The sequence below is a fragment of the Apis laboriosa genome, unplaced genomic scaffold (assembly GCF_014066325.1).
Source record: "Apis laboriosa isolate Shangri-la unplaced genomic scaffold, ASM1406632v1 scaffold4_cov146, whole genome shotgun sequence".
In the NCBI taxonomy this organism is placed as follows: Eukaryota; Metazoa; Arthropoda; class Insecta; order Hymenoptera; family Apidae; genus Apis; species Apis laboriosa.
The window spans coordinates 2,897,985-2,921,647 of NW_025223501.1; the positions used below are offsets into that span (position 1 = coordinate 2,897,985).

A 23,663-nucleotide genomic window follows, 5' to 3' on the forward strand; every position below is an offset into this window, starting at 1 on the left:
TTTTTTTNTTTTTTTTTTTGGATAATGTAATATGTTTTAATATTGTGAAAAAATAAAGGAATTCGTTGTTGATGATCTTGAGGATTAAGAACCCCTAAGCAAAGAATATTTATAATAATTCATATATAAAGAATTGGACATTATAATTAAATTGGATAATCATAATTTAATCTCACGAATATGTCTGATCTGTTATACGTGATCGATTCTGAAAGTATCTGAAAGATAATATTAATACAGGAAAATGTGATAAAAACATGAAGTAAAAAATTTGTTGGGGAAAAGATCGAAATAAAAAATTAGAGCGTAATCGAATCTTAACTTAAAAAAAAAAAAAAAAATGGTTGAAAAAAATTTCGAAAAAGAAAAAAAAACAGAAAGAGAGAGAGAGAGAGAGAGAGAGAAATTCTTTGATTTCCGTCGATCATCACACCTCCATATTAACAGCACAGTTTTATTTTTCTCCGATTCATTGATCGATACAATCGTACAATTTTTCGATCGATAGATAATTTTTTTCCCTTCCTTTTTTTTCTTTTTTTTCGTTTTTTTTTTGTCCATTTTCTCCTTTTTTTTTTTTTCCTCTTATAGTTTCTTTAATTCTCGATTACACAATGGCGCAGACTGCATTTCCGCGACTTAGTGAATCGTATCTGAGTTGACACGAAATAATTAACGCTTACAGTACACTTTTCATTACAGATTCAATAATATATATATATATTTATATATATAATATATAATAGGTATTTATATATATATATATATTTCTTTATGTACAGAGGGCAGCTTGCCTAGTAGGTTTTTAACGCCGAGCAACGACTGAAGTAATCGGATTGGACGCTTATCCCTTTTTTTTTTTTTTTTTTCAATGATAATTGACGCCAAATATCGATGCGCGCATTGTTGCTCCTCTCCTTTTATATCTATTCATGGTCAAAATACAGTGTGTGTATGTGTGTATATATATATATATATATCGTGGAACGCTTAAAAAAATCTTAAAATAAACACCGTTCTCGGCCTTTGTAAGCCTTTCATTACATATTACAACGAAGAAAATCAATTGAATGCCCCGTAATTTGCTTTTTCCAAACATCCAAACATAGATGTTTGTCCACAAGTGACACGCGAATACGAAGTATATCTTTGCCGGGATGGTTGTCTCTCTCGGAAGTAAATTCCTCTATGGGTGCGACTCGTTCACTGAACGTCGATAAAAAAGTTTGCCAACAACGAACATCGATTCTCTCTGTTTTATCGTGCGAGCCTCGTAATTCATCGTTAAGATCGTTTCGAGAAATGGGGGGAGGGCATCGACGCGCGAGCAAGCAAAATGGCCGGCATGCTCCCCACCTTCCGATCGATCCGAAACAAATTCTTCCTCTTATTGTCACGCGATTGGTAAAACAATTGGGAGAACAACAAGAAAGAATCCTTGCTTCCTCGATTTCCTAATTTTTTTTACAAAATTTAACAAATTTCCATTTCTCTTTACGCTTTTAATTTTTTCTCTCCTCTCTCTCTCTCTCTCTCTCTCTCTCTCATTCTCACTCTCTCTCTCTCTCTCTCTTTCTCTCTCTAATTATTTACGGAATAATTTTGCTATAATACTTCTTAGAAAATTTCCAATAATTTTTGCTATTCGTTTTAGCGTTAATCACACGCATTGTTAAAGAATTACAAATCTTCTCTCACCTGAGAATATTATTTAATCTCACACGAATTCTCGCCACGTTTAAGCTCCCCCAGCTGATCGATCGTTTTAAAAATTTCTCGATTTTCTCGAATTGGGAAATTATCGTCTCGAGATGGGGAAAAAAATGAATTCCTCCCGAGAAGAGGAAGACGCCGAGGTGTTGAACGTTTTTTTTCTCGAGATCCACGAGACGACGAGCCTCGTTTCGAGCGTCCACGTACGCCAACGTACTTCAGCCGTCGCCGAACAATTTCTATTAACATCGTCTCAGGTGCTCGAGCTTTGAACGAGCCATCAAGGAGGATTCGAAAAGATTTAAAAGATTGTGCATCGGATCGACGTAGTCGAGAACAAATATTCGGTTCGAGGGAGAATCAGCCTCCTCTTGGTGAAAAAAAAAAACACGAGCACGCTTCCCCCCCTCTCCCCCCCCCTTACGAGAAGGGAAAGGAAACGCCAATTGAGAATACAACACGTACAGATATATTTCGACTTTTTTTTTTCTTTTTTCAATTTTTTTTATCCTTTTTTTCTTTCTTTCTTTCTTTCTTTTTTTCTTTTTTTTTTTTTTTTCTCGTTACCAGAATCGCCCTAACTCGTCGTTGTTGCGTCGACAGTAGGGGCGCCGAAGCCTCGAACACGCTTGAAAAAAAAAAAGTGATCTTATATTGTCGATGGAAACGAGTCAGTGATAGATTTTAGTGACGCAGAGATCCTCCACGCGGATTTTATTTTAATCGTATCTTTCTTTAATATATATATGTGTGTGTATTTCTCAAGCGTGGACGGTGCCAAATCCTTATTCGCTTCCCGGTCGAGAATTTTCAGATCTTCGATTTAAGGTGCGCTTAAAGTCGTCAACGTTTTGTCAATTCTTCGAAATTGAATCGAACTCCTTCGAGGGGGGATTTCGATAAATTTAATTCGAGAGATCCGGAACGAACTGACCAGGGAGAGGAGGGTGGAAAAAGAAGAAAAAAAAAAAAAAAAAAAAAAAGAAAGAAAAAACGGGAAGGAGATCGAAGAAAAGATGACGCCTTGAATCAGTTCGCTCTCGAGTTGTCTCTGAAGGGACAAATCACGTTCTGCCTCGTTCGAATGTTCATCCGCCTTATCTTTCGTTCGAATGTCTCATTCGAAGTGAAATCGAGCCTTTGAGAAAAATTCTTTCCTTTTTTTTTTTTTTTCGATTCACTTCAAACGATTCTTTCGCTTATTGTCCAGCTTAACGTCGATTAATCGAGCAGAAAACGAAAAACTTGGAGAGATTTGATTAATTTTTCAAAATACGAATTCCTTCTCCCGATGTAATTTGATTGTAATTTTTCTTTTTCTTCTTTTTTTTTTTTTTTTTTTTTAAGAAAATGTTAACCGAGCGAATGTGTGCAAGAAAGAAATTGGAAATCAAAAGTTACAAGCGACAAGAATCAGCGGGCGAAAAAGGCGGTAAATTTAAACGCGTTTTTTTTTTTTTATTCTTTTTCTTGTCACGAACAATTCAAGATTCAGGATTCGTCAGAATTCGCTCTTTGCAAATGTTCATCTTCCTGAAATCCCTCTTTTCGAGTTTCCCCGTCGAACCCAAGGAAAAAAAAAAAAAACAAAAACAAAAACTGTAACGTCTGCTCGTGATCGGACTCGGATTAGCTCGATGACACCTCCGCGCAATCAGGCTACAATCGTCATACATATTTATATATGTATTATACAGGGCGAATCGCGTGACTAATAAATAGTAAGTCAGTGAATCGATCTTCGAGAACGTCAAAACGATTATTAAAAAAAAAAAAAAAAGAAAGAAAGAAAGAAAGAAAAAAAGAGAGATTTATTATATAAAAAAAAACTCGAGTTTTTCTCTAATTTTCCAAGTGAACGTCGAATATAACTCGGATTATATTATCTAACATTCCGTATTATAGTAAATTCAAAACAAACAACGAGTCGAAGAGAATGAAATTTAAATCGTTAAAAAAAATAAAATCTCCGAGTAAGATATTTTTCGAAATTAAAATAAGAAGAATTCGTTTAAAATTATCGAAAGGAAATTTTTCGAACAATCGATCGATAGTTTCGCAGTTCGCCCTTGCGCATATACATAATATTTTGTGTACATATATAAATATATCGATCGAGAAAGGAGGAAAGAAGAAGAGCGGAACGAAGAACGGCCGGAAAAAAACAAAGACGAGAAGAAGCAAAGCGAACCGAAGTGTTTATCGCTCGACCTTCCTCCTTCCCCTCCTCCTCCTCTTCCCTCTCTTTCGCGCTTTCTCCTCTCTTCTATGCACACGCATACATGTATACACTATGGATACACACGGGTCACATACGCATACAGCGTTCATACGCACACATGTACATATAGACATACACGCGTTTCTCTTCTAATATTTATTCTTCTTCTTCTTCTTCTTCTTCTCCTTTTTCTTCTTCTTTTTCTCCTTATCTTTTTACTCTTCTCGTCGATTATCGTTCTTCTTAATATCTCTCTTGGATTAGCGATCGTAGATGGGCGTCCACGTTCTTAGCAATTACAATTGTCGTCTGTTGGATTCGTCGGCTGGTCGGTGAGCCGTTGACCCTTCGCCTGGCCCATTCCGCCCGCGATTAGGGTCGGATCATTGTCCAGGGATTCGCTCATCTTGTCGCATATAATGTCCACCAACTGCTCGAACACCGTCTGCGGATGAGAAATGATTAGATCTCTCGTCAACATTTCCTTCCTTTCGAACCAAATTCTTAGCATCAAATTCTTCTACGTAGTTTAGTTTTTAAAATTTAGTTTTTAAAATTTAGTTTTTAAAATGATCGTAAAATTCGTCGAAGATTCTTCGAAAATAATCAATCGACGCCTAATTGATCGAAAAATTTAAATTTAGTTTATATCTATGCTCACGTTGTGCAACAATAAACTCGCAATTAATTCCCTCGCGAGTTAGACGTTTTTTTTCTCATTAATCGAAGTGTATTTGCGTTACTAGGATGTGTAACATCCTATTTTCATTCCGTTTAATACCGTTTAAAATCTGATAAAAAAAAAAAAAAAGCACGAGCTACGTCACGACGAGGTAGGTCTCAAGGTAGTCGCAATCGTGGGCGGGAAAATCGATCGGACGAACGTCGATACGTCGGTGTGAATAGATTCGACCCGTCCTGCTGCTGATGATTAATGGGGATCGGAGCGGATAATCGAGGATATCTGGAAGGTAACGATGCCACCGTGTTTACACACACGTTGCGGATAGAAATAAACGTGAGTAGGAAACGTGACACCGATAACGTTTTTTCAACCTGCGCTCGGTTTAAGTTGGGATAATGGGCTGGTAAACAGGCGAGGAAAGAAAAATGAAAATGGTTTCTATGCTATGTACGCGTTCTGTATACGCGACTTTCATAAAAAGGTAGCTTGTATAAACCTGATCTATCTACCTCTATCCAGGTTTCGATCTTTGATGAATTATTGTTTAAACCTTTGTTTGAATTTTTTCTTGGAAATGGAAAATTCGAAGATGAAAGTTGATTTTAAAAACTTTCGCACAAATTCCAGATCTTTGGATCGAATACGACGAATTATTGTTTCTCGTTTAAATTTTCGTTCGAATTTCTTCTTGGAAAATTCGAAGACGAAAGTTGATTTTAAAAACTTGTGAGAAAATATATCGATGGATTTAACGCATTTCTTTTTTTTCAGTTTTTTTAAAAATATCGTTAGATCAATCTTTTTTCTTTACCTTAATGTTAATATTCTCTTTGGCCGACGTCTCGAAGAACTGGACGCCCAGTTGGTCCGCCAATTGTTTGCCTCTCTCGGTGGTGATCACCCTTTCGTCCTCCATGTCGCACTTGTTGCCGACCAAGATCACCTGGGCGTTGTCGCACGAGTACGTTTTGATCTGCGTTACCCAATCTTGCACCGAATTGAACGACTCCTCGTTCGTGATATCGTACATTAGGATGAAGCCCATCGCGCCTCTGTAATAGGCCGTCGTTATTGTTCTGTATCTTTCCTGACCTGCAGTGTCCTAAAATACAATTGATAACGATTAACGGGATTGACGAGATCGTTCGAAATGAATCGGTATGATCGGTTAAGGAGAATTTTTTCGTGAAATTTTGTGTGGATCAATTCCTTTTTTTTCTTTCTTTCCTTCTCGTAAATTATATTTTTTTGTGCAAGGAGGAAATATGATTTTAAATAATTTGAAATAAACAAGTCGTAAACACTATAATACACACGGAGTTGAATAACAAATGATGGCGAGCGTGGGTGAAGGTAAATATTACGACTTTCAACCTATTGTATTTTATTTGCGAAATTGAATAGAATGATTGGTGAAAAATATTTCTCTCCTCCTTCAAAAATTTTACGATTTATTTTTTTTATCATGTTTTGAAAAATGTTTTGAAAAATGTCCAAAATGCAATTACGTATTTTTCTTTTTATTATTATTATTTTATTCCTTATATATATTTTATTTTTATTCCTTATATATTTTATCTATTTTAAATCTTTTTATTTTTATTCCTTATATATTTTATGTATTTTAAATTGAAAGCAAAGAGAAGAAAGGAAGAGAATGGGTTTATCTTTGGAATTTTGCGATTTCTTTCGAAAGAAGCTACGTAACAAATTACGGGAGAATGTATACTGACCCAGATCTGTAGCTTGACCCTTTTGTCGTGTCTGAAAACCGTTTTCACCTTAAAATCGATGCCCACGGTCGATACGAAGGCCGAGGTGAAGGAATCGTCCGCGTAGCGGAACAGGAAGGACGTTTTACCAACAGACGAGTTCCCAATGATCAGCAGCTTGAACATGTAATCGAAGTTTTGGTCCGCGGCCTCCTTCTGAAATTTTGGATCCTGGCCCGCCATCTGGCGAACAAATTTCCATTTAAAAAACACACGTACGTTCGACGATTAGATTTACATTAGATTGAGTATCGATATTGCTATAGATTTGGAATTTATTAGGAATGGTTTTAATTAATTGTGATACTTTTTTAACATTTAAGTCAGATGTGATATATCAATGTGATTTTTACATAAAATTAATTGATAGGTTGATCTCTAAGCTAGTATTCATTCATCACTACAAGAATACACATTTATGAACACATTTTTCTAATTGTATTCAATTATTATTGCTATGAATTTGGAATTATTAATATTTTTAATTAATTATGATACTTATTTGTATACAGATCTTTTTTAACATTTAAGTCAGATGTGATATATGTTACCAATGTGATTTTTATATAAATTAATTAATTAATAGTAAATTAATTAATTAATAATATTAATTAATAGATCGATTTCTAAGCTAGTATCACTACAAAATATACATTTCTTTAATTATTATTGCTATGGATTTGGAATTTATTAGTACTTTTAACTAATTATGATACTTATTTGCATATAGATCTTTTTTAACATTTAAGTCAGATGTGATATATGTTACCAATGTGATATTTATTTGTATACAGATCTTTTTTAATATTTAAGTCAGATATGATATATGTTACCAATATGATTTTTATGTAAAATTAATTAATAATTTAATCTTTAAGATAGTATTCACTCATCACTACAAAAATACACATTTCTCTAATTGTATTCAATTATTGCTATGGATTTGGAATTTATTAGTATTTTTAACTAATTATGATACTTATTTGCATATAGATCTTTTTTAACATTTAAATCAGATATGATATATGTTACCAATGTGATTTTTATATAAAATTAATTAATAGCTTGATCTCTAAGCTAGTATCACTAATATACATTTCTTTAATTATTATTGCTATGGATTTGGAATTTATTAGTACTTTTAATTAATTATGATACTTATTTTCATATAAATCTTTTTTAACATTTAAGTCAGATATGATGTATGTTATATATGATTTTTATGTAAAATTAATTAATAATTTGATCTTTAAGCTAGTATTCACTCATCACTACAAAAATACACATTTCTCTAATTGTATTCAATTATTGCTATGGATTTGGAATTTATTAGTACTTTTAACTAATTATGATATTTATTTGCATATAGATCTTTTTTAACATTTAAGTCAGATGTGATATATGTTACCAATGATAATATTTATATAAAATTAATTAATAGATTGATCTCTAAGCTGATATTCACTCATCACTACAAAAATATACATTTATGAACACATTTCTCTAATTGTTTAATTATCCAATTATTATTCGAATATATTATTGTTTCCTCTGAGACTCGATCCTAACTATTCTCTATTCATCACCATGATATCAATTTGGCATATTTATAAATTTATTACAATTCTGCACGATAATAATTATCGATTGATCGCATAAAGTATTCAAAATTCACGATGAGTTTGGAAAACTGAACTGAAACAACATAGATATATCTCCACTACTTTGTACTATACCACCGTCATACATAATTCACTTCCTTCTAATCTAACGTTGTAATTGTTGTCGAACTTGTTGTTCATCGTTTATCGCGAGGAGGAGAAAAAGAAGAAAACGAATCGCCGCTATAATATAAAATACCGAACGTCTGTCGCGTGGGGTGATATCAACGATGGACATCATTCGTGCCATTCTCGTCCTCAGTTCCAGCACGGAATCCTTCACAGGTGGCCTGGTATCCTTTATCGAATTCTCCGCCCGATTTTCGAGTCCCTTCGACATTCCAAGCGGGCAAAAATTTTTTTTCCCAAAAAATTCAACGAACAATTTGCAACGAAAGATCGCGACAGAAGAGATATATGATAAACAGCGCGAAGAAAATAAAATTTTTTTTTGAGGGGGGTTAGAAATATCCACTTGTGTCAAGCCAATTGTGTGACTCTTGCGCGACTCTTTCGTTTCCTTCCGGGTTTACCCGTTCCTCGTATCTCGTTCCTTTCGACGGTATCGCGGTTTCTCTATAAACACGCCCACACCAGGGCTGGAGGAACAATGGCGCCAATTGGGTGCTCATTTTTTTTTCAAACTTTTTTTCGATAAATTTATTACTACTCGTGTTTTTATTTAATGTATATGTATATATATATATATAGAAATCAGGAAAGTGATTAGTTGATATAATAATAATAATAATAATTTAGAACAAAATTTTCAAGTTAGTCAAACTTTTTTTCGCTTATAAATTAATATTATAAAATTAATAAGTTTCGACACAGTTCATTTATATATTCATTCCAATTGTTGTATCAAATAATCTAAAGAAAAAAAAAATTTTTGAAAAATTTAATTCTAATGTATAATATAATATTCGTTTTCTTTCATATTGCTGTCATCCCATTATATTGCCATCGAATGTAATTTCGTAGCCGTGATAAACCGCACGATCGATAATCCCGCAATGGGAACAATCAAATCCGATAACCTCGAATTACAGGTGGATGTATAAAAAAAAACACGTGGTTCAATAGAATCCACGATTCATCGATTCCTCTCGTTCGTACGAAAGCAATATACGAAATATTGCGACGATTTATTCATTCTTTATCATCGGTAGGTAACATTTTTGGAAAATTTATTTTTCGATTCTCAAACGAATTTTTTTTTTTCTTAATCGTGAAGTTCAACGATTTGTTAAATAATTCATTCATTGTAATCGAGGATTATGCATCCTATGTTTTCCTAGGCAAATGTAGGATAGCGAGTCCGTGTTTCCGGATGCTATAGGTGTGGCTATAGACGTGTGCAGGTTACGTGTACTAATGAGACGGTTGATGGTTTGAGGAAATAGAGAGACGGTGAAGGAAATAAGGAGATAAGAATATTACGTCTGGCATTGAAACAAAACAGTACGTCTATGTGACAAGACTAGAAATTGCATTATATAATTTGTGATAACGTGAATAGAAACGGTTCTTAACTTATTATTCGTGTGAAAGATAAATAATAATAAATATATATATTTAAAATAATACGAATAAATCACAAATTTTTATATATTTTGGATATCCAAGATGCATTAATTATAATGCATTATAATTTGTGAAAATAGAAACAGTTCTTAATTTATTATCTATATAAAAAAGATAGTAAAACTTTTATACTTTGGATATCACAATATATTTCAACAACCTGAAATTGCATTATATAATTGTGAAACGGTTTTTAATTCATTATTTATATAAAAAATAAATAATAATATATATAAAATAATATGAATAAAAGGTAAAGCAAAATTTGTATATATTTTGGATATCACAATGCAGTTTAGCAACCTGAATTATATCATTTGTGAAAATATTCATAATTCTTAACTTATTATTTATATAAAAGGTAAAGCAAAATCTTTATATATTTTGGATATCACAATGCAATCTGAATTATATAATTTGTAAAAAATATATAATTCTTAATATTATTATTTATATAAAAAGTAGTAAAATTTTTACATATTTTGGATATCACGATGCATTTTAATCCTGTGTGTTATTATTATGAAAGAAATGAAATTATCCAAGTATAAAAAAAATTTTCCTTATTTATGTATCACATATTGCTACCGTGCATTTTGATTTAAAATTGCAAAATATTCATATAATGATAAAAATTCACCAATTATGAATTATAATTAAATATGCCAATCATTGGGACAAACTTTAAAAATATTAAATATGACACCAATCACATCACTATTAGAATCGTGAGATATCTCTGAGTGAGCAACGACTGAATCGATGATCGCACTTATCATTTATCGGTAAGAACAAGAATAAAATGGAGATTAACTATTTTTCGACAAACTATTGTCCCGAAAAAACGTTGAAAACATTGGCAGATCGATCAAGTGCAACTGGAGAGCGATCTGTGCAGTTATGGCCGAAAGTAAATTTCAGAAATGGAAGGTCTATAAATAAACTGTGGACGTCGAGGTCCACGGACACATAGTTGGAGCTTTTTACGCTTGGTGGGAGGGATCTTATCGATTTTCTTCGTGCTCGAGCCTGTAGCGGAGAACTACAGATTTCCCTCGGATTTCAAGTTCCATCGTTTCTGCCCCGCTCGTTTCTACGATGCTCGTCAAACTAAATGCTCCTATCCCTTCGATAAAAGAGCATCCAGACGCTTCCCAGACTCTTCATAAGTAACTCGATTCTCTACGAAATTGTTCGGTAATTATCCTTCTTCTTTTTTTTTTTCTTTTTCTCGATATCGATATTGGCCACCAACCACCAGATATCGCTCTCCAGAGATGTTCAAAATGGAGAATGATACGATTCATCGTAATAAAGTTCAGATTTCAGAAAGAGATTAAACTGAAAAAATTCATGATGTTTCATTGCGAACCTTTTAAAAGAATTTGAAAATAATTGTGGAGAAATTTTTTTACAATGTGTCTACAGTCTACGATCATTTTGAAAAATTAAATTGCGGAAAAGATTAAATTTTTCCAAATTTTAATTCCATAAGGTGTATCGATATTTGAGGCCAATATGATTCCAAGTTTGATTAAAATCAAATAAAGGGACTGTATTTGAAGCAAGATTGCACACAAGATTCTGTAATATTATTTTTCGATTCATTTTATATTATGATATTGAAAATTTAAATTTTATATGTAGAAAAGATAAAGAGGATCAAGGACAAATGAAGATTTATCTCCTTTCATCGAGGAATCATTTTTATCTATCATCGGGAGAAAATTTGATTACGTAAGAATGGAGATTGATGAATGAAGAAGAAGTGTAGACGAAGAGTTGAACGATTAAGCTACTGATATTTCAATCAACGAACGACGTAATACAAATTCGCATAATGGAACGGTGCAAAAATCAATATATAACGTGAAAATGAAGAAAACGAAGAAATCGAGAAAATTGAATGTTGGAAAGCTTGACGATTGATATTCCAATCGAAAAATATTACGAAGAAGATACACGCGCATCAGACACGCGCGCCCAATTCTTCAAGCGGCAGAAGAAAGTGGAACAAGGTTCGCGATAATCGTATCGCCTATGTTAAACAGTGACGTGGTGCGCACGAATGCATCCAGAAGGATGCGATAACGCGTTGCACGAGCACACTCTAACATATGTAATATGACGAGGAAGAAGGAGGATTAAAAAGATGTGTAAAGATAAAATCGATAGGGCAACACTGTTTTCCATGATCCTGGCAAATATGTGTAATGATTTTCGGATGATGAATTATCGTTTAATTAAGAGATTGCGTTGTTCTGTGGAAAATTAATTTAAAGCGTTCCTCTAAAAATAAGTTTTCGAAAACATATTTTGACGTCAACTATGACGTTCAGAAAAAAATATGCATATATTCTTATATAAAGGAATTGATCGATTGACTTTGAATAATTTCAGATGGGTAAAGATAAATTTGAAATAAGATTTTTATAATTATGTTTCATTTGCAATCTGTTTATGTATCTTGATATCAATCTAAACTTCTTGCTTTGCATTGTAAGTGTAGCATTAGTGTAGCAATAATCTTCAAACATCATAAATCAAATGTTCCAATTAAACTTTTAACAGGAAAAAATTTAATTGAAAATTAACATCTCGTTTATGGAATGTTTATGGAAAGTTAGAAATCTGCATTATAACAAATAATATATCTGTACAGCTATTGTTGATTTATTTTACTAGATATGTACATATTGATAAATTTATATGAATAAAAGTTAAAAAAATAAAGATTCCTTTTTAAAACTATTAACTTCAGCCATTGTTGAAGTTAAGCATCAAAAAACAACTAGATGACAATAAATTGTTATTGAAACGAAACTTTGGATGATGAAATGTTTCAAGCACTCGTATCTTTTCTATAGTTAATACTCTTCAACAACTGACACACAGGTCTTTGTGCTCTAAGGGTCTCTCAACCTCGAATACATTCAATTCTTCCATGAATCCATTAAAATATTAAAATTAAACAATCTGTATCTCGCAAGCTTTCTTGTAACAAACCACAAGCTTTCTTGATTAATTGTTATCAGGATCATAATTAAAGATTTGTGACTTTTGTGAATTATTATAAAAATTGAAACTTTCAAATGTGCTCTTCTGCTCTAAATGTATAATTTTGTATATATAAAGTTTATTGATTGTTAAATTATATTCTATATATATTTTAATCTTTAAATTATCAGTAAAGTATTTATAATATAATAAGAAAAATTATACTATGTTGATAATAGTATATGATTATCAAAAATATAAATAACTCATTTTTTTAATTCATCAGCTTAAATAGTGAAAAGTTTTGAAATAGCAATTTGATAAATTAAATTATTGAAAGATGATTAATTGAATTTTGAAAAGACTTTCCTAATGCGTATTGTATGATTAATTTTTTTTCAATCTTTCCTTCAGGATATATCAACAAACAAAAAACAATCTACTAATATAAATTAATATTCAAACACGATTCTCAAACAGTGACACAAAATCCCTTTGGCATCCATTGCCTGATCATAAGTTTTTTACATTTACAATAAATTTTTCCTTTTCTAAAACTTTTTCTTTAAAGAAGAATCATCAACGAGTAAAGAAGAAAATATGAAGAATCGTGAAGAACTCTAAATTACATCCCTTATACGTATGACTGTATTATTCGCAATAGAACAAATATTTTTGAAAGATCGATTCCCAACCCCTGACCAACCATGCCGCTCGTTACATAGTTTCGATTTAGCAGAATGAACGTAGAACGGAAGATGGAGCCTCCGTATATGTATTCCGTGACGCTCGAATTTGGATTCCGAAAACGCGTCCAGATCGATACGCTCGAATTCCTCGATATCGGCGATGCCTGCCTGGTCGATAAATTCGGTCGCCAAATCGATCGCCTGTTTCGATATACACATATATATATCCTCGATTCGTTAATAAATTTCTTCTTCAGGAGCAGCACGAGCATCATACGTGTTCTTAAACATCGACGTGATCACAGCTGACATGTCTGCCCTTTCAAGAGAGGAGAGAGAAAGAGGGAGAGGTATAAGAGAGAGAGAGAGAGAGAGAGAGAGAGTGGTGGGAAGGTCACACAGTTTGGATCGTCATCGACAGTCAGATTGAAATTGTATATAAAAAAATGACGAAACTTGAAAGACGATCGAAATTCATTATCCTGGATCCTGCATAGCAATCCTGGAATTCACACTTAAATTTTTTTTTGAGACGCCATGAATTCGAGATTTTCCAGATTAGATTGTCAAGGCGGTCTTTAATCATCTTTAATCACGAGGATGAGAAGTGATGCATAAGCGGGAACAAGCAGTCGAGGCTCGTGTAAGCGCAGAGTGCATGAAAAGTTGATTCGACGGCCACAGTTTCTAGCATGAGCGAGAGGAAAACCGTGAGAGTGGGAGAAAGATAGAGGGAGACAGAAAGAAATCAATAAGCGTTCTATCGACGAACTGGCTGGTCGGACAGAAATGTGTTTCAGCCTCGAAATCGCGGGACTCTGAATGTATTCCGTGAGGATGTGACCAAGCCTGAATGAAGCTTTCTCGTCCGACGAGTCATTCCCGACATGTGTACCTCCTAAAAGTGTTGATCCTTTCACGGTCGATCGCTGAATAGTAGGAATGCACAACGCGCGCTGCACTCTGGGCCCCTGCACCTGGCCTCGACGATAAAAATGACTCCGACGCTGATACGCGAGTACAGAGTTTCCCGACACCACGGCGACGTAACACACGGCAGCACAACAGGGATGGTTTCACGACGATTTTAAGGAGACTGGACTGGCCTCGGTAAAGCCTCGCGCCACTGTAGCCCGCTATAGCTAAAATATCGACCATTTCGTGGACCCCCGCCCGTCCTTAGACCAATCCCGAGGAAGGCCGCGCCTGCGCCACAGGCAACCCGACTGACATCTCGAAACTATCAGCAAAACCCATATTTCGTGCGAATGACACTTGTTGATTTCACGAAATTTCAATTCCTACGACAATGCGGCCAGTTTTTGATAGTTTTGAAAAGATATCTGTCGCATCGATCGTCAATCAGTTACCCACCATGGGTAAATTATCCATGCAATTTGTCAAATAATATAGAAATATAAAAGTATCGTTCTGAAATGAAATACCATCAAATCGTAAGCAAAAAGTAAAGGTATTTGATACGATTTCCCACAATTTAGAATCGTAGTACGAGTGCAGATAGTTGATGAGTGTATAAACTATATATTTAGTGAAAATATAATTATATTATATATATATATAAAATAATTATTTTTAAATATTATATAAAATATGCAACTTATCATTTGTAGATAATATACCGGCACAATAACAATTAATTTTCCATCCGTCGATAATAATAATAAAATATATCTTATATACGAAATTTATATATGATTTTAAAATATGCACAAAATTGAATACATGCTTAATAGTATAATAGTTAAATTGTAATTAATTTGATTTCCTCTCACTCGATAATTACACTCAGTAGATAAAGTCTAACATCATTTATATCGATAACTGTATAAGTAGTTATCTACACATATATAAATATATTTCAAACAAATATTTTAAGATATGAAATATTTTAATATGAATTTTCAAGTAATTTTATTAATATTTCGTTAATTTTATAATTTGATTAATTTTACTAATTTATTAATGTAATATAATAATTTATAAATTTACAAATTTTAAAAAAATATTGTTTTTTGGTTGTTTTTAAATAGTAATAAATTTTTATCTTGTTCAATTTTTTGAGTATATATTTTTTTATAGTATATATTTATATAACTATGAGAGATATATTTTTTATTTCTTAATTTAAATTTTATATGTTAAAAATTAATGATTTTTATTATTTTTTTCTATAATATATCTCTGATAAATTTAACGTGTAAATTTAAAAAAAAAATTTAGAAATAAATAATATATATATTCTATATCTTTACATTTTCACTTAAATAGAAAATCTATCAAACATTAATTGATTACGAATAATTAATTCAACTTCAATTAGCTTTTTCATTTTTCTTAAATTATTTGCAAAAAAAAAGGAAATTGTATTAAAGATTCTTATTTTATACATCCATAGATTGAATTAGAAATTGCTAAAGAATATAAAGAAGGAAAGAAGAATATTGGGTTTTTTCTAGAACAAAGGAAGTTCTTTATAAGAAGTTATGTTGTGTTGATGTTTTGTTTGATATCATTGGAAAAAGAAAAGTGCGCCAGAAAGAAAATTAAATTGTACAAGGACCATTACTGGACGCACAATATGAATACACAAGGAATACGTGAGGGGAGGAGGAAAAGCAGGAGAAATCGTATCAATTTTATTTCATTTTTATCTAATATTTAATTTTTAAACAAAAATAAATTTTCTATAATTGTCAATATAAAAAAATAATAAAATTTTAAAATAGATTGAAATTTTGATAATTGTAAAATTTATTATCAATAAATATTATAAAATCTTAACTTAAAAAAAGATTATAGAACACATATTTCTAAAGGTTATACTATACCACGAAAATCACTATACAATCATTCAGAATCTCGAACAATAGTACCTAAACTAATCATGACTTGACGATTTTCATCAAGACTCGTTTCATACATACTAGAAATCCATTGCCTCATCTCCCATTGCTTCTCGATATTCGACAAGGCGTCACGCAAATTAAACTCAGAAGTGGGTCATTTATAGGCAACCATACGAATATTCCTAGAAAGGGACATATAACGACATCTGGTATTTCTCTCAATGACGTTTCACGGAACGAAAATGTAGATCTGAGCTAAGATCCTTGATAAAGAGATTGTAGAGATGCACGACAAATTCGAGATGTAACGATGACCATGTTAAATTAACTTAAATTGTCTTCTGAATAGGGAGAGAGGGGGAAGGAAGAATATGCAGAAAGCGATGTTCTGAACAGTGTCACGAGGAAATTGCGTGGTTTTAGGATGTGACTTCTGCTAAATTCCAATTCAGTAGATATTTGGATTGATTTTAAAATGAGATGTAAGTCAATTATCTGAAAACTTTGACAATATTTGAGTAAAATAGGAATTTATTATTACTTATAAAATGTTATATATTTTTTAACAAGATTGTATAAAGTTCTCAATAAGAAAGTAAAAAATGTTTAATAAGAAAATTGATTTATTTTTATATTTTTTCAAATATAATTGATTACAAATTGATAATCTCTAGCATATTTATCGTATATATATCGTACATATATATATTCTTAATTTTTTTTTCTTTACACGCCAAATCATTTTCATTCCAAATCAAAATGAAGGATCAAAGTTTCTTAAGTAAGAAGAAAGAGGACAAGAATAGAATGAAAAAAAAAGAAGAAAAATATTGAAAAAAAAAATGTAATGTTAGGAAAAAAAAAAGGAATTAAATTCCGCGATTGAAGGGATGGGCGGAAATGCAGGTAATTTAAAATATCTCGTTACATGTGTACAAAAAAAATTACATTTGTAATGCCGCTTAATACTAGGTGCTTTCAATTCGAATTGGAAATTACTGGATGAAGTCTACTCGCCGGTGGACCGTGCAACGGCACATCAAGAATCCCAGTTATCTCTCCAACCTAACCTGAAACGATAAGAGGGACGTTTACGTAAATTTGTTAATAAAATTATCTTGGAAAAAAAAAAGAGGATTGTTTGACCTTTTTTCTCATTCTTTTTTTTTTTCTTTTTTCATCTCTTGGTCACAAGGGAAATTCATATTTAAAATTATTTTTTCATCTTCAGATTCATTTATTATTTTTTAAATATAAAGAATTTAATTTTATCTTATCTTTTTATAAATCAATTCATTATTGTATTTAATTATATCATTTGAAGATTATTATTTTTGTTTGAAAGATGATGTTATAAATACTATCATCAATATATCAAAAACAAAATTATCTTTTTATTATATATACATTTATGAATATCGATTCAAGAGGATAATAATATTGAAAAATATTTTAAATTGTCCTAAATATATATGTATATCACATTCAAACTATATTTATAAGTTAAATGAAATCTACACACACATATATATATATATATATATGTATATCAATATTCATAAAATTAACATTACCATTGACTCCATTAAAAGATATTCCGTTTCATATTCTTTTATTTCTCTTATCTTTGTAATTTTACAATTTTCTTTTCATTAAAAAAGAGAAAAATAAAGATTCAATCTCTCTCCACGGAAAAATTCTTTTCTCTTTCTCTCTTTTTTTTTCAAATATTCAATTTTTCATCGCGAGTGGCGGATGAAGAAAAATTGTTTTTCGAAAAACAATATCCAGTTAATCTTTTCTACGCCCTGAGAAAGTTTCTATTTCTTACGTTGCCCGCGTTCCCAATGGATAGCCTCGTTGATTCTATTTCGTACAATCGATTTTCATTCAGCTGCAGTTGCTCAGGGGCCTCGGTAATTAATTCGCTGAATCTGGCGGCCACTTGCTTCCATTTTACCAGATCAGCCGGCTGAAATAGCAAAGTGAGATCGATCAGTCGTGTCGAAATCTTCATTCATGTGTTTCGTGATTCCTCTTTACCCGTTTCGAACATCTGGATTCGAAAGCTGAATCGACGAAACATTTAAAAAAAAAAAAAAAAAAATGTTTTTATAATAATAGAAATGAAAACTTAAAAGATCCTTGAATGAGTTCAATTTTTACATACAAAGAACAATAAGCATAAACTGCAAACTTATTAATTGAATTTGTTATGAAAGATCAATTGAATTGAATTTTGTGATTCATAAGAATGTTTAAATTATTATATTTATTAAACATGAGAGATTATTTGATCATATGAGAAATAAAGTAGAAATATCCTTTGCCTCTGTGAGGAAAATTGTACAATTTAAAAAAAGATAGAGATGATAGAATAACGTTTTTGTCATACGAAACTTTTCGTTTCCCAGAAGCTTCGAGTATATAGATGCATATGATAACTTTTTCTACGCGAATAAAGAGGTCGAATGGCTCAAAAAACTTTGCACATTTTCAAAGTTCTAAAGTAATTGGTATGCTAATGTTCATTCAGTTCTCTTATCAGAAGGTACCTCGCCTTTTTTCACTACATCCTCAGTCCCAAGAACAAAGTTTCCTTTTTAATACAATACAATAGCATCAGGTTGCTTGTTATTCCTACATCCTCTTACTCTAGATTATAAGTAACAAACTGGCGGCACGTGAATCGAATATCAAAGCTTCTAATAACAAGCAAGTTCTTCGCAATCAAACGAAACTGAATGATAAAAATTTAACATACAACTTTCTACCAGTTTTCTCAATGGCATAATTCAGACTAATTTTTACTGCTCGAAATTTCAACTTTCAATAACAATATATCTTATTTCCTTAAAACAATTGTACTTTTATGAATATAAAAACATAAGGCAATCAAATTACCACGAAACGAATTATCAAAAATGAATTATCGGAATTCTTCTTCTTAGTTGGTCAATAGAAACCAACATCCAGATCTCCTTTCAATCAACAAAGCGTTTGTGATATTGGTTATCGATATATATTCCTATATACCAAGCAATGTATATATAAGGCAACAAGCCTTTGATCCCAGATGTATTTGACGTCACTACAGTTATTGGCTTCTTTGTGAATTGCTGTGGCACGTACTGGCAACATCGGGTTCCGCATATCTCTTATGTCACAACTCGTAAAATGATCGTTGTATACAAGCACGAGCAAGCTAAGGTGCGAATATTTGAAAGAATTGCTCTTGAAACTATTTCTTTTTAAACTATCTTAAGATAAGTAATTCTCACTGTTAATATAGAATCTTTTTGCAAAAAATGACTCTTAAAAATCGTTTTAAATGTATTCATACCTTCACAAGAATTTATTTGCAAATAATGTTTGGCTATGATGTTATGTCAAAAGAATTTGTTCTCGAAGTCAGAGTACATTTGGATTCTCTCTCTCAACGAATTTAACACTGTATTTATATGAATATGATACTTTTCTAACTTAACAAATAGTTTGCTCTAATGCAGGTACATTAAAGCTTAGTCATAATATGATGGAAGTTGAGATGAAAGTTGTAATAACGTCTATCATGGCATAATAATGGAATTCTTGATGAAAGACGAGTAAATTAAAATATATTAATATGTTAAACTATCGATCTTTGAAAAGAAAAAAAATTTCAATTATATGTTATTCACTTATATGTTTTAAATTCTAAACTTTAATTGATTTTATAACCTCACTATATATCATTTTCACTGAGAATATAATTACGGAATTGTTGAATCTCGTGTTTACCCTCTTACGTTAACGTAGGATCCTGTTTGATCATTAAAATTAAGTTGCGTTGGCATGGTTAGCACGATGTACAGCTGAAAGAAAAGACTAACGAAATGGCGTAAAAAGATATTATCTTTTGTCGTTGACGGATAGTATAATGTGAACTTGCCCGTAGGTATCATATTTTTGTCTATTATAATACAATTTGGACCTTATATACCATTACGACACCAATACGACAATATTTCAACCATGAATCCAAATTTATATTATTTTGATGATCCTTAGAAGCAGAGACGAACGAGAGTTTGATCTCTAGTGTGGCAATTTTATTTCATATTCGGTTCGGGTCTGGGATAGTTTACCGTTAAAGTGAAGAAGACTGGAAGCAGTGCAATCGGAAGCGGTGAACCACGAAGCTCTGATCTCTCGGATGGAGGACCAGAAAGGGTCAAGTGTCTCAGTAAATCAAGAAGACCAGCCAATAGCTCTCCATGACGACCACCAACATCCTGTCGTATCAATCCTAGGGCGTCTCTGGCAATCATGTGGGCGGTCACTCCGGGATTATCAGCTGGTTATCACGTAAAAATGATTTATTTAGTTGTATTGATTCTTTTTATCTCGAAGATATATATTGATTCATTAAAAAAGATTAAAGATTTATAACAGAATGATGGATTTTGTATACGTTATTTAAAGAATGATTAGATATATTAGATATATTGGTTTAATTATAATTTAATTATTAAGAGGAATAGAATTTCTATTATTATATTTGAGGAAATTAATTCTGAATATAGTAACTTTTAAGTGAAAAATTTTCGACGAATACTTCAATGTATAATTTTTTTTTTACTTTATAGAAAATACCTTATAGAAAATAATTCGATGTTTCTTTTCTATATAAAATCATAATTGAGATATTATCCATTTTATTAATTAGCATATTGCTTTCTTTCCTTATAATACATATGTGTGGTGTACTTTTATCTCAATTTAATAGAAAACATCGTATAATTATTTTATATAACGAATTAATTGACAGTTTTTTAACAGAGAGAAAAACTTTTGCTCTATAATTGAAAAAATAAAATATATTTCTTCCAAATTGTGAAAATTTTAATAAATTACTGAAAAAATTTTTGTCGATCTTTATTTATCTTTCCAATAACAAGCGTCGATTTTAATTAGAGCCGCGTTTTTTTTTAAGCGTTAGGATATCGTGTCGAAATCTGTCAACTTCGTTATTCAAAACGTGTCAAGAGGAGGGGCAATATGAGTGTACACTGTTTGCAATTTTGAGGTTAGGTAACGCGCGGAGAATTATTACTTAAGCGAACTCGTTAATTTTATCGACGATGCTATCCTTTCGCCAAATTGCACACGGATACGCTACGTGTGCGAAAATTTATTACATTGTTCATAATGCAAATGATTCTCGAATTGTTCTAGTCGCATGGTCGAACTGGCCGATATTAATACAACGGAAGTGAAGAGAAACAAGAAAATTTAGTTTATTAAATTTATGTCTACTATGTGATATGATATAATATGATATCGTAAAAGGATACATATTCATTCGTATGTATCTATAACAGTGGTTCTCAATCTATGAAATTAATATAATATTAAATTGCGTCAAAATTTTTAATAGGTTATATGAATACGATTTAGAAGAAAAATTCTATTTGCTCGACTTGATAAGTTAATTATTTATATTGCACAAATAAATTAGGAGAAAAGATAGAGCAGCCTCTCGATTTGAGTTACGATATTAAATATTTGCATTGAATTTTTAAGGAGTTCTAAGAGATTTAAAAAGAAAAGAATTCCATATAGATCACATTTATGCAAATATTTTCTTATAAAGTTCTAAATGAGAATAATGGTTTGAGAATTATTTTAGGAACTTTTTAAGGAGGAAAAATAAAGAAAATTCTTGGTTACCCAGAAGAAGCTGCTGGACGTGCTGGGGCATGACGGGTTTCTTTAAATGACACAAGAAAAGTTGTAACGCTGCTGCGCATTCCAAAGCCGCGTCATTGTTCCCTAAATGAGGTTTCTCTCCTTTCTTCAAAGAATTTAAGATCCTTCTTCTGAGATCACGACGGCCTGCACGTCGGAATAAACCTTCCTCTCTGGCATCTTGAAATCGCGAAAACAGTTTTTTGAATTTTTTAATTAAAATAATTAATCGATGGCGCAAGGAAAAGAAAGTGAAAGAAAGAAAATTTATTTAACGGTGTTAATTTATAAATATGAATGAAGAAATGTATATTGCGATTCGTATTTCTTACGTTCTTTCAGGAAGTTGATGATCTGCTTCACCGTCTGCAACGATTTTTTCGATATTATGTCATCGTCTGTGTCCTGTCTGCGAAGAAATATTCGGTGGATGAGCTTTCGTAGCGCCATCTACGATGGTGAACGATACTTAAAGAAAGTAACTGGATATAAAATCGTTAAAGGTGTAATCGAAAAGGAATTTTCGAAAGTTTTAATAAAATGTTTTAAATTTATATGGTATAATGAATTTTAATTAAGCTTTCCTTATAGAATATTAATCGAAATTTTGAAAGAAAATAAAACAGTTCCCGGCCATTAAAAATTGCGCTCTTTTATTTAATCTTTATAATGTATTAAGGTTATTGCTAATAACCTCCCTTTATAATTTCGCGTCTTAAACTGCTTATAGTGTTAATTAAACATCATGTCGAGAGCAAAAACATGAAAATATTGTACCTAATTTATATTCATTTTCCCTCAGCTCGAACTTAATTAAACCTAGAATTAAAATTAAACTTTTTAATAAGTCCAGCTTATTATTAGTTGTATAAACTTGTGTCAGTATTGTTTCTTAATTCTGAGAGCGAGATTTAATACTCGTAAGTAAAAAAAAAAAAAAAAAAAAATTGAAGAATTACTAAAATAAAATTATCGTTAAAAATATTAAAGAAGTTAAACGAGATTATTTGTATTCAATATTAATTAAATTCTTGTTAAAATTTAAAAGAATCGTATCCTTCGAGGAAACACTTTTTTGCACTTAACGAGAATGAATATTAGTAAGGAGAAAAATCTTGTGGACTATAAACGTAATTAATTTTTAATTAATTTTAATAAAAAAAAACGGGAATTAGAATAATTGTACGGAAAACACGAAGTAAGTTGAATACCAATTTTTAAATATATATCTTTATCACAGAAATTATTAATTCCACGATAAATTTATTTAACAACAACAATAATAATCATGTTTTATTATCATTCTTAACCTGATGACATATTTATGTTTAAATTTCGATTGTCTTTGTGCAATATTTAATTTCCAACGAACTCAAAAAAATCGAAATGGAAACGTTCAATTTTTTTTTCACATTAAAAAGAAATTAATAATTCTTCAATTCAAAACAATTTATCTTAACCTTATTTCGTCTCTCTCTCTCTCTCTCTCTCTCTGTTTAATTAAGTTTTATTTCATGCAATCTTTATTTCTCTTCCGCTTCTTCAATATTTATATTATTGCACCGATAACTTGTCACGATGGGAAGCGGATCAAGGTTAACCTAACCTCAATCAATGAATCATCGGAACGATCTCCGTTTCCGGCCACGTAAAGGAAATACGAGATTTTTACGCAACAAGGAGGAAGTATCCTCGTCGATTCTGTAACTTATAAAAGCGTGTGGGATCGATCCGATTTTTA

At 31.5% G+C, this 23,663-nt stretch overlaps 2 protein-coding genes across 3 annotated transcripts; both read right to left on the reverse strand.

The window, feature by feature from the left end:
• Nucleotides 1–440: 440 nt before the first annotated feature.
• On the reverse strand, nucleotides 441–14,440 carry LOC122717184 (ras-related protein Rab-3). 2 transcript variants are annotated; one of them, XM_043941008.1, is made up of 4 exons: nucleotides 14,221–14,440; nucleotides 6,353–6,574; nucleotides 5,431–5,721; nucleotides 441–4,379 (listed from the first exon to the last, which is right to left on the reverse strand). In XM_043941008.1, the coding sequence occupies exons 2-4, from the start codon at nucleotides 6,572–6,574 to the stop codon at nucleotides 4,224–4,226; spliced, it is 669 nt and encodes a 222-aa protein (XP_043796943.1). In that variant the 5' UTR covers nucleotides 14,221–14,440; the 3' UTR covers nucleotides 441–4,223. The 2 variants fall into 2 exon arrangements, with proteins under 2 accessions (XP_043796943.1, XP_043796942.1); XM_043941007.1 differs by lacking the exon at nucleotides 14,221–14,440 and adding an exon at nucleotides 8,252–8,511.
• A 2,530-nt stretch (nucleotides 14,441–16,970) lies between these two features.
• Nucleotides 16,971–22,372, reverse strand: LOC122717248. The gene is made up of 5 exons (XM_043941107.1): nucleotides 22,255–22,372; nucleotides 21,905–22,102; nucleotides 20,320–20,528; nucleotides 18,024–18,164; nucleotides 16,971–17,262 (listed from the first exon to the last, which is right to left on the reverse strand). Exons 1-5 carry the CDS (start codon nucleotides 22,370–22,372, stop codon nucleotides 17,245–17,247), a joined length of 684 nt encoding a protein of 227 aa, XP_043797042.1. The 3' UTR covers nucleotides 16,971–17,244.
• Between the last annotated feature and the right edge of the window lie 1,291 nt (nucleotides 22,373–23,663).